Below are 12,807 nucleotides of genomic sequence, written 5' to 3' on the forward strand. Positions count from 1 at the left end.
AGAGCTGGCTCACCTGAACTCCACGTGTGTGAGCACAGTGTTATCTATATGACACACATGAATGAACAGCCTCTAGTGGTGAAAAACTCTCAACATGCCCTGAGAGAAGAGGCAGCCTTCAAGGGCTTAGAAATTAGCAAATGAACCTCCTAGGTTTAGCTTTCAACTAAGAATACCAAGAGAACAAAGCAAAATTGGTGATAAAAGTAAATTGGAAAATTGTTTAAAATGACATTCTCTATTTGAATCATGGAAGTTTATTTTGGACTAGACTGTCCCTTTAATAATTTTCCACTTATGGGTATTTGGTTCTTGCAATTCATGTAAAAAAAAGTATCACCAAAAGCATCAAAAATACTCCAGGTTAAATGGGACATTATTTTGCTTACATACAAAGAGACATATTAGTCTCCCAAACTCAGAATTAAGATTTCTTTGTAAAACTTGATTAGCATACAATGGGTTCCCATAAAATGCATCAATGATGTGTTATTTTGTCTCTCTTCTGTGTAACAGGTACAATGTTGCTTCTAGATGAGTAAATACAGCATTGTACCCTTTTATTTTTTTAAACACTGTTGCCAGTTGGGTTGAAACTAACAATTGCTTCATATTCTTTTTTTTTCATAGGGGAAAACGGAGAGCCCTATATTCCCTTTAGGGACACAACTCCAGATTTGCACCGGCTTCCATCAGCAAGAGACAGACGAAGGCACAAAAATATAGCTCCGGATTATGATGTAGGCAATGTCCTTTTTTCTCATTTTATTTAAAGAGATATGAAACACTAACATTATGTTTATTTGTGATCCAAACAGTGCATACCATTTACTTCATTCCCATGGTATTCTTTGTTAAATAGATACCTAGATAGGCATCTGGAGCGCTACATGTCAGTAAATAGTGCTGCCAACTAGTGCTCTTGCAAATGGATAACATTCTTGCAAAACTGCTGCCATATAGTGCTCCAGACACATGCAAGCCCCTGAGCTTACATCCCTGCTTATCAACAAAAGATTTGATAATGGAAGTAAATTAGAATGTTTTTAAAATTCCATGCTCATTCTGAACCATGAAAAAAATGTTTGGGATTCATCTGCATTAATATGTTTACATGTGGTAGAGTTTTTAGCATACTTAAGCAATTAGTAGCACTCGCTAATAAGGAGTTGTTCCTCTTTATGAAGGATGGACAGAAACCCAAAGCCCCTCTTCTTCCTGCAGGTTATCATTGTTTTTGTTTGCTTTTGTTCATTGAATGGATGTCTGAGCTGCAATTTGTTTTCTTTACATAGCTAGTTCTTATTTCTCAAGAGTAGTCACAAGACGTGTTTTCTTTTCTACAGCATTGCTTGGTTGTGCCTACATCTTAGCTGCCATGTCTCCCCCCTCTAATGTACAATTTTATTTTATTTTTAATGACACGATGAGTCCACGGATCATCTTAATTACTATTGGGATTATCACTCCTCCCCATCAGGAGGCGGCAAAGAGCACCACAGCAAAGCTGTTAAATATCACCTCCCTTCCCTCTCAACCCAGTCATTCTCTTTGCCTACGTTAGTGCAAGGAAGTGGTAAAGTTTGGTGTTAGTTAAGATTCTTCAATCAAGAGTTTATTATTTTTAAAGTGGTACAAGATTGTGTTGCTTTGTCCTAGGGTGTAGCCGTAGTCCATATCAGTCTATTCAGTAGAGCAGTGGTGGCTTTAGAGCAATGGGAACTGGTGGGACATAATTCTCACTGCGCCTCTCATAGATTTTATGCTGCCCTGAGTATGAAAGTCTGAGGGGATATACTCAGTCCTTTCTGTTTTCCACAGGCCTACTGTATGTGAGGGAGAGGACCTCTCAAGCCGAGTGAACTGCCCTGCTGTCGGGCAGAATGGTAAGGTAAGTGTTGACTTTAATTATATTCTGGGGAAGGATTTCACTCAGACAAAGTGGGCACTTTATTTTCAAAGGAGAGAATGAAAGGGACCGTTTTGTATAAAGCTCTTTATTCTCTAGGACATTTTATCTCTCCTTATTGGAGAGGACTTTGACAGCATAGCAGGCACTAGGGCTGAGATCGCTGTTTAATGAACATAATATGGCGGTTCCACTTCTCCCGGTTAAACTTGATAATTACCGACCGTGAGATTGTTAGTTACAGATGCCCACGAAGGGCGGAGCTAAGTGAGGGGGTAATCTCAGCATTACGCACCATTTTCGTTACACTGTGTACGGAGGTGAGAGAGTTCAGGCCGACTAGAAGCGCTTGGGTTAGAGAAGCAATCGATTCTAGGAGCAGAACTCGACTAGGATCGTCTCCTGCTTAATTCCGGATCGTTTAGATTGCTAAAGGGGTCCTTTCTTCAGGTCACAGGGCAGGTAGGCAACTCAGCAAAAAGCTGAGGTGTAGAGGTGTACTTTATTTTTGTCTAAATAACTGTTTACCGCATTCTGCAGTTTAAGAGAAAAAGAATTGCGTTTTATTGCCAATTTTTCTTTTTATTAAAAATTGCTTTTATTGTTGCTAATTTGATCCATTAAGAGTCAGAATAGACCAAGAGGCTTTGCATAATGTCACCTGCTCTTTGTGCTTTAATGCCAATGTGGAACCACCGATTCCATTTTGTTCTTCCTGTATTTAGAGGACTTTAATTTACAGGGATAACATTTTTCCTGAGCCAGCATTTTCTAGTGAGGATGCTGTTCAGGAATCTAATGATAATGTACAATTTATGCCGCAGCTTTCTCCTCAAGCGTCCCAAATTTTACCGCCCTCACATGCAGTGCGCTTCCTCTTTAACTCCAGTTGGGGTTACTTTACAAGACATCGCCTCTCTCTCATGTCTTCTGCAGTTTCAGATGCGTTATCTGCTTTTCCTATGTTGCAAGGAAAGCGTAAGAGGAAAATCAGACATTCAGTAAGCGAGGTTTCTGACGAAGTTATAGCATCTGAAGGTGAAATTTCAGATTCTGACAGTGTAATTCTTCTTTCTGATACTGAAGTGGTATCCTTCAGGTTTAAGCTAGAACACCTCCGTCTGCTACTTAAGGAGGTTTTAGCTACATTGGACGACAGCGACTCCACGGTCGTTGTTAATCCTAAGAAATCCAGTAAGCTTAACAAATATTTCGAGGTACCTTCCTCGATAGACGTTTTTCCGGTACCAGTCCGAGCTTCTGAGATCATTGCTAAGGAGTGGGAGAGACCGGGTATACCTTTTTCTCCATCTTTTATATTTAAAAAGATGTTTCCCATAGCCGACTCTGTTAAGGAGGCTTGGCAAACAGTCCCCAAGGTGGAAGGAGCTGTTTCCACCTTAGCTAAGAGAACTACTATCATAGAGGATAGTTGCGCTTTCAAAGATATATATGGACAAAAAAAAAATAGAGGGGTTACTCAAAAAATTTATGTACACCAGGGCTTACAATGGCAGCCAGCTGTGTGCATTGCTATCATCACTAGTGCGGTGGCATATTGGTTTGATGCGTTGTCTGATGCTATCAGGACAGAAACTCCCCTTGATGAAATCCAGGATAGGATAAAAGCTCTTAAATTGGCTATTTCCTTTATTACGGATGCTTCCCTTCAAGTTATCAAACTGGGAGCAAAGATTTCAGGTTTCTCTGTTCTAGCTCGCAGAGCCTTATGGTTAAAACCTTGGTCTGCGGATGCATCCTTTAAGTCTTAGCTGTTAACGATTCCTTACAAGGGGAAGACCTTGTTTGGACCTGGCTTGACGGAAATTATCTCTGATATTACGGGAGGTATGAGTCATCTTCTCCCTTAGGATAAGAGAAACAAACAAAAGGGACGACAGAATAATTGTCATTCCTTTAGAAATTTCAAGGGAAATTCTTCCTCTTCCGTCTCCAAGCAGGAACAGTCTAAACCTTCATGGAGACCAAATCAGTCTTGGAATAAGGGAAAACAATCCAAGAAGCCTGCTATTAAATCAAAGACAGCATGAAGGGCGTGCCCCCGATCCTGGACCGGATCTTGTAGGGGCAGACTTTCCTTCTTCCCTCAGGCTTGGGTTCGCGATGTTCAGGATCCCTGGGCAGTAGAAATAGTGTCCCAGGGATACAAACTAGAGTTCAAAAGTTTTCCTCCCAGAGGCAGGTTTCTGCGTTTAAGATTATCTGTAGACCAGACAAAAAGAGAGGCGTTCTTACACTGTGTAGGAGCCCTCTCCGACCTGGGAGTGATAGTTCCAGTTCCGATTCAGGAACCGGGTCTGGGATTTTATTCCAATCTGTTCGTGGTTCCCAAAAAAGAGGGAACCTTCAGGCCTATTTTAGATCTCAAGAGTCTAAACAAATTCCTCAGAGTACCATCCTTCAAGATGGAAACTATCGTTCCATTCTCCCTTTGGTCCAAGAGGGTCAATTTATGACAACTGTGGATTTAAATGACGCGTACTTGCTTGTTCCCATTCACAGGGATCATCACAAGTTTCTAAGGTTTGCCTTTCTAGACAAACTTTTCCAATTTGTGGCTTTTCCCTTCGGTCTTGCCACAGCTCCCAGAATTTTCTCAAAGGTTCTGGGATCGATGTTGGCGGTGCTTCGGTTATGGGGCATTGCAGCGACGCCCTATCTGGACGACATCCTAGTCCAGGCACCATCCTTACAACAAGCAAGATCTCACACGGAAATGTTGTTATCCTTCCTGCAATCTCACGGATGGAAGGTAAATTTGGAAAAGAGTTCCTTAGTCCAAAATACAAGGGTAACTTTCTTGGGAACAGTAATAGATTTCCTATCATTGAAGATTTTTCTGACAGAAGTCAGGAAATCAAGATTTTCGATACTTGTCTAGCCCTTCAGTCCACTCCTCGACCATCAGTGGCTCAGTGCATGGAGGTTATCGGGCTGATGGTAGCAGCAATGGATATCATCCTGTTTGCTCAGTTCCATCTCAAACCTCTGCAATTGAACATGCTCAGGCAATGGAAAGGAGATTATGCGGATTTGTCTCCTCAAATACTGCTGGAGCAGGAGACAAGGGATTCTCTTCAATGGTGGTTGTCTCGGGATCATCTCTCCCAGGGAACCTGCTTTTGCAGACCATCTTGGGTGATGGTGACAACAGACACCATCCTTCTAGAATGGGGAGCAGTCTGGGGCTCCCTAAAAGCTCAAGGAGTTAGGATTCAGTCAGAGTCTGTTCTACCTATAAACATTCTGGAACTGAGAGAGATCTTCAATGCTCTTCTGGCCTGGCCCCAGTTAACCTCGGTCCGGTTTATCAGGTTCCAGTCGGACTTCCTGAGCAGACAGACCTTTCATCCGGGGGAGTGGGAACTCCATCTGGAAGTGTTTTCCACCCTGATTCTCAAATGGGGTCAGCTGGAATTGGATCTCATGGCATCTCGGCAGAATGCCAAGCTTCCGAGGTACGGGTCGAGGTTAGCATACCTATTTCCTCCGTTTGCTCTTCTTCCTCGGGTTATTGCTCGAATCAAGCAGGAGAGGGCCTCGGTGATCCTCATGGCACCATCTTGGCCTCGCAGTATTTGGTATGCAGATCTGGTGGACATGTCATCTCTGCCACCTTGGAGACTTCCGTTGAGGAAGGACCTTCTAATTCAAGGGCCCTTCCTTCATCCAAATCTAGTTTCTCTGAAGCGGACTGCTTGGAGATTAAACGCTTAATTTTATCCAAGCGGGGCTTTTCAGAATCGGTCATAGAGACCATGATTCAGACTCGTAAACCTGTAACCAGGAAGATTTACCATAAGATATAGCGTAAATATCTCTATTGGTGTGAATCTAAGGGCTACTTTTGGATTAGAGTTAGGATTCCTAGAATTTTGTCCTTTCTCCAAGAGGGTTTGGAGAAAGGATTATCGACAAGTTCCCTAAAGGGCCAAATTTATCTATTTTGTTACACAAACGTCTGGCAGATGTTCCAGATGTGAAATCTTTTTGTCAGGCCTTGGTCAGGTTCAGGCCTGTGTTCAAGCCAGTTACTCCTCCATAGAGTCTTAATTTGGTTCTCAAGGTTCTTCAAGGGGCTCCGTTTGAGCCTATGCATTCCTTAAATATTAAGTTGTTATTTTGGAAAGTTGTATCTCTCGTGGCTATTTCTTCTGCTCGCAGAGTGTCAGAGCTCTCGGCATTGCAGTATAAGTCCCCTTACCTTGTTTTTCGTTCAGATAAGGTAATTTTACGTACTAAATTAGGATTTCTTCCTAAAGTTGTTTCTGATCGGAACATTAATCAGGAGATTGTTGTTCCTTCCTTGTGTCTTAATCCTACCTCTCAGAAGGAACGGCTTCGGCACAATTTGGACGTTGTTCGTGCCTTAAAGTTTTACCTGCAGGCGACTAAGGATTTTCGTCAGTCTTCTGCTTTGTTTATGTTTTTCTCAGGAAAACATAAGGGACAGAAAGCTACGGCTACTTCTCTTTCTTTTTGGCTGAAGAGTATTATACGTTTTGCATTTGAGACTGCTGGATAGCAGCCTCCAGAGAGAGTTACGCTCATTCCACGAGGGCTGTTGCTTCCTCATGGGCATTCAAGAATGAAGCTTCTGTGGAACAGATTTGCAAGGCTGCATCTTGGTCCTCTATTCACACTTTTTCAAAGTTTTATAAATTTGAAACTTTTGCCTCGACTGAGGCTGCTTTTGGGAGAAAGGTTCTTCAAGCAGTGGTGCCTTCCGTTTAGGTTCTCTGTGTTGTCCCTCCCGTATCATCTGTGTACTCTAGCTTGGGTATTGATTCCCAATAGTAATTAAAATGACCCGTGGACTCATTGTGTCATTAAAAAGAAAAGAAAATTTATGCTTACCTGATAAATGTATTTCTTTTTTGACACGATGAGTCCACGGCCCGCCCTGTTTTGGTAAGACAGGTTGTTGTTTATTATAAACTTCAGACACCTCTGCACCTTGTTACTTCCTTTCTCTCCTTTACTTCAGTCGAATGACTGGGTTGGGAGGGAAGGGAGGTGATATTTTACAGTTTTGCTGTGGTGCTCTTTGCCTCCTCCTGCTAGGGAGGAGTGATATTCCCAATAGTAATTAAGATGATCCGTGTACTCATCGTGTCAAAAAAGAAAAACATTTATCAGGTAAACATAAATTTTCTTTTCTAGCTGCCAGTAATTCACTTAGCTTCATGTAGTAAGCTAACAAAATCTGTATAAAAGATGATACTACTATTTGGTCTCTCAGAACAGTCGATAATATATATTATTTGTTTTTGTTTTTTTCTTTGTCCACATGTCAGTGGGTGGCATAGACTGGCTCAAACGATACATTTGGGATTTGCTTTTTGGGGCTACTGTGTTGTTGGACAATACCTAGGACTAGAATTTCCAAACATTACCAAGACATTTCTAACCCCTCCTGATACTTTGTATCAAGAGATAGCATTTGCTTTCTAACATGGAGATTTCATACACAAGGAGAAGAGACAGTGAGCAGTTTTTAAGAAAGCCAAGTCAAAATGTGGTCACAACTGTCCAGGCCTTTCAGGTAAATTGATATTTCTGAGCGTAAGATATTTGAGTTCTGGAATACTCCAACAATAAATCATTTTGTCATGTCCCTAGTACCCCACAATTATTATTATTTTTATTTTTGGTTCTCGTTGTCAAAAGCATCCAGAAAGTTTCTCTCCAACAATTTATTTTAACTATTGTTTTTATTAAATATATTTTTGATCTTTGAACTTACCTATGACATATACAGTTTCACGGTGAAGTTACTTATACAGTATTTAGTATGTCTTATCCACAGACATAGTTGATTAAAAGACACATACCAGCATAATCTAGTGACTGATGCTCATCAATGTTTTCTTAATTTTGCTGTGGAAAGCCATTTTCATTATGTGTGTCTGTCCCTCATCCATGAATTCTTATCAAGGTTCTAGTCACTAAGGCCTAGATTTAGAGTTCGGCGGTAGCCGTCAAAACCAGCGTTAGAGGCTCCTAACGCTGGTTTTGGGCGCCCGCTGGTATTTGGAGTCAGTGATTAAAGGGTCTAACGCTCACTTTTCAGCCGCGACTTTTCCATACCGCAGATCCCCCTACGCCATTTGCGTAGCCTATCTTTTCAATGGGATCTTTCTAACGCTGGTATTTAGAGTCGTTTCTGCAGTGAGCGTTAGAGCTCTAACGACAAGATTCCAGCCGCCTGAAAATAGCAGGAGTTAAGAGCTTTCTGGCTAACGCCGGTTTATAAAGCTCTTAACTACTGTACCCTAAAGTACACTAACACCCATAAACTACCTATGTACCCCTAAACCGAGGTCCCCCCACATCGCCGCCACTCGATTAAAATTTTTAACCCCTAATCTGCCGACCGCCACCTACGTTATACTTATGTACCCCTAATCTGCTGCCCCTAACACCGCCGACCCCTGTATTATATCTATTAACCCCTAACTTGCCCCCCACAACGTCGCCGCAAGCTACTTAAAATAATTAACCCCTAATCTTCCGACCGCAAATCGCCGCCACCTACGTTATCCCTATGTACCCCTAATCTGCTACCCCTAACATCGCCGACCCCTATGTTATATTTATTAACCCCTAATCTGCCCCCCACAACGTCGCCGACACCTACCTACACTTATTAACCCCTAATCTGCCGAGCGGACCTGAGCGCTACTATAATAAAGTTATTAACCCCTAATCCGCCTCACTAACCCTATCATAAATAGTATTAACCCCTAATCTGCCCTCCCTAACATCGCCGACACCTACCTTCAATTATTAACCCCTAATCTGCCGACCGGAGCTCACCGCTATTCTAATAAATGTATTAACCCCTAAAGCTAAGTCTAACCCTAACACTAACACCCCCCTAAGTTAAATATAATTTTTATCTAACGAAATAAATTAACTCTTATTAAATAAATAATTCCTATTTAAAGCTAAATACTTACCTGTAAAATAAATCCTAATATAGCTACAATATAAATTATAATTATATTATAGCTATTTTAGGATTAATATTTATTTTACAGGCAACTTTGTAATTATTTTAACCAGGTACAATAGCTATTAAATAGTTAAGAACTATTTAATAGTTACCTAGTTAAAATAATTACAAATTTACCTGTAAAATAAATCCTAACCTAAGATATAATTAAACCTAACACTACCCTATCAATAAAATAATTAAATAAACTACCTACAATTACCTACAATTAACCTAACACTACACTATCAATAAATTAATTAAACACAATTGCTACAAATAAATAACATTAAATAAACTATCTAAAGTACAAAAAATAAAAAAGAACTAAGTTACAGAAAATAATAAAATATTTACAAACATAAGAAAAATATTACAACAATTTTAAACTAATTACACCTACTCTAAGCCCCCTAATAAAATAACAAAGCCCCCCAAAATAAAAAATTCCCTACCCTATTCTAAAATACAAATATTACAAGCTCTTTTACCTTACCAGCCCTGAACAGGGCCCTTTGCGGGGCATGCCCCAAGAATTTCAGCTCTTTTGCCTGTAAAAAAAAACATACAATACCCCCCCCCAACATTACAACCCACCACCCACATACCCCTAATCTAACCCAAACCCCCCTTAAATAAACCTAACACTACCCCCCTGATGATCTTCCGACCTTGTCTTCACCATGCCAGGTTCACCGATCCGTCCTGGCTCCAAGATCTTCATCCAACCCAAGCGGGGGCTAGACATCCACTGAAGAAGTCCAGAAGAGGGTCCAAAGTCTTCCTCCTATCCGGCAAGAAGAGGACATCCGGACCGGCAAACATCTTCTCCAAGCGGCATCTTCTATCTTCTTCCATCCGATGACGACCGGCTCCATCTTGAAGACCTCCAGCGCGGATCCATCCTCTTCTTCCGACGACTAGACGACGAATGACGGTTCCTTTAAGGGACGTCATCCAAGATGGCGTCCCTCGAATTCCGATTGGCTGATAGGATTCTATCAGCCAATCGGAATTAAGGTAGGAATTTTCTGATTGGCTGATGGAATCAGCCAATCAGAATATAGTTCAATCCGATTGGCTGATCCAATCAGCCAATCAGATTGAGCTCGCATTCTATTGGCTGATCGGAACAGCCAATAGAATGCGAGCTCAATCTGATTGGCTGATTGGATCAGCCAATCGGATTGAACTATATTCTGATTGGCTGATTCCATCAGCCAATCAGAAAATTCCTACCTTAATTCCGATTGGCTGATAGAATCCTATCAGCCAATCGGAATTCGAGGGACGCCATCTTGGATGACGTCCCTTAAAGGAACCGTCATTCGTCGTCTAGTCGTCGGAAGAAGAGGATGGATCCGCGCTGGAGGTCTTCAAGATGGAGCCGGTCGTCATCGGATGGAAGAAGATAGAAGATGCCGCTTGGAGAAGATGTTTGCCGGTCTGGATGTCCTCTTCTTGCCGGATAGGAGGAAGACTTTGGACCCTCTTCTGGACTTCTTCAGTGGATGTCTAGCCCCCGCTTGGGTTGGATGAAGATCTTGGAGCCAGGACGGATCGGTGAACCTGGCATGGTGAAGACAAGGTAGGAAGATCATCAGGGGGGTAGTGTTAGGTTTATTTAAGGGGGGTTTGGGTTAGATTAGGGGTATGTGGGTGGTGGGTTGTAATGTTGGGGGGGGGGTATTGTATGTTTTTTTTTACAGGCAAAAGAGCTGAAATTCTTGGGGCATGCCCCGCAAAGGGCCCTGTTCAGGGCTGGTAAGGTAAAAGAGCTTGTAATATTTGTATTTTAGAATAGGGTAGGGAATTTTTTATTTTGGGGGGCTTTGTTATTTTATTAGGGGGCTTAGAGTAGGTGTAATTAGTTTAAAATTGTTGTAATATTTTTCTTATGTTTGTAAATATTTTATTATTTTCTGTAACTTAGTTCTTTTTTATTTTTTGTACTTTAGATAGTTTATTTAATGTTATTTATTTGTAGCAATTGTGTTTAATTAATTTATTGATAGTGTAGTGTTAGGTTAATTGTAGGTAATTGTAGGTAGTTTATTTAATTATTTTATTGATAGGGTAGTGTTAGGTTTAATTATATCTTAGGTTAGGATTTATTTTACAGGTAAATTTGTAATTATTTTAACTAGGTAACTATTAAATAGTTCTTAACTATTTAATAGCTATTGTACCTGGTTAAAATAATTACAAAGTTGCCTGTAAAATAAATATTAATCCTAAAATAGGTATAATATAATTATAATTTATATTGTAGCTATATTAGGATTTATTTTACAGGTAAGTATTTAGCTTTAAATAGGAATTATTTATTTAATAAGAGTTAATTTATTTCGTTAGATAAAAATTATATTTAACTTAGGGGGGTGTTAGTGTTAGGGTTAGACTTAGCTTTAGGGGTTAATACATTTATTAGAATAGCGGTGAGCTCCGGTCGGCAGATTAGGGGTTAATAATTGAAGGTAGGTGTCGGCGATGTTAGGGAGGGCAGATTAGGGGTTAATACTATTTATGATAGGGTTAGTGAGGCGGATTAGGGGTTAATAACTTTATTATAGTAGCGCTCAGGTCCGCTCGGCAGATTAGGGGTTAATAAGTGTAGGTAGGTGTCGGCGACGTTGTGGGGGGCAGATTAGGGGTTAATAAATATAACATAGGGGTCGGCGATGTTAGGGCAGCAGATTAGGGGTACATAGGGATAACGTAGGTGGCGGCGGTTTACGGAGCGGCAGATTAGGGGTTAAAAGTGTAATGCAGGGGTCAGCGATAGCGGGGGCGGCAGATTAGGGGTTAATAAGTGTAAGGTTAGGGGTGTTTAGACTCGGGGTACATGTTAGGGTGTTAGGTGCAGACTTAGGAGGTGTTTCCCCATAGGAAACAATGGGGCTGCGTTAGGAGCTGAACGCTGCTTTTTTGCAGGTGTTAGGTTTTTTTTCAGCTCAAACAGCCCCATTGTTTCCTATGGGAGAATCGTGCACGAGCACGTTTTTGATGCCGGCCGCGTCCGTAAGCAACTCTGGTATCGAGAGTTGCATTTGCGGTAAAAATGCTCTACGCTCCTTTTTTGGAGCCTAACGCAGCATTTGTTTGAACTCTCGATACCAGAGTTAAATTTATGGTGCGGCCAGAAAAAAACCCGCGGAGCGTTAACAGCCCTTTTACCGCCGAACTCTAAATCTAGGCCTAAGATATCATAAAGAAGCTCATAATGGGGTCATTCGAATGTGCCATTAAGTGAGCATTAATTTCATTATGGCTCCTTCCAAAGACTTTACATACAAAGATTGTATTTATATTTTGGCCACACATTTTTGGATGCTCAATCTAGAAAAGTGTCATATTTCAAGACAAACTTGTTTGTCCTTTCAAAAGAAAAACTGCAAAATGTATTCCATGTTTGGATATGTCTTATAGAGGTGTTGTCATTGGTGATACCCATGATAGGACAGGTGAAGTATACAGCCAATTAACTTGGCATCCCAGCATGATGACGTTGGCCACATTCAAATTCTGAAATGACTGAAGTGTGCAATTGGGAGATGTGCATACCTTAATCAGACACCAATGGTTTCTGTTGATCAAAAATGTAAACACTATAGGAGGGGGAGTGAGATTGCAGAACTAATTAGATAAAACAATAGGTGATAAATTAATTAGAACACAGGTTGATTGTTCTGGCTTATCAACGGTTCTGAATGTTTAACTGGAAAAATAATGACAGTATCTTCAAACTAAATTAAAGTGCTTGAAGCCTTCAGCTGATTCAGAAAAGCCAGAAATATTCTGCAGCGGGTAACATTTTTGCCTTTCGAGTATAAGCATTTGTCAGGAGGGCTATCTCTTAGCAACAGCTCCTTCTGGGAAA

General features: G+C 40.9%; 1 protein-coding gene across 1 annotated transcript in view; it reads left to right on the forward strand.

The window, feature by feature from the left end:
• CSPP1 (centrosome and spindle pole associated protein 1) overlaps positions 1-12,807 on the forward strand; it is a 411,029-nt gene that overhangs the window by 370,951 nt on the left and 27,271 nt on the right. The window contains exon 30 of the mRNA XM_053715098.1: positions 631-740. Coding sequence (XP_053571073.1) covers positions 631-740 — 110 coding nt within the window. The remainder of the gene's footprint in view (positions 1-630; positions 741-12,807) is intronic.

Source organism: Bombina bombina, chromosome 5, assembly GCF_027579735.1.
Source record: "Bombina bombina isolate aBomBom1 chromosome 5, aBomBom1.pri, whole genome shotgun sequence".
NCBI lineage: Eukaryota > Metazoa > Chordata > Amphibia > Anura > Bombinatoridae > Bombina > Bombina bombina.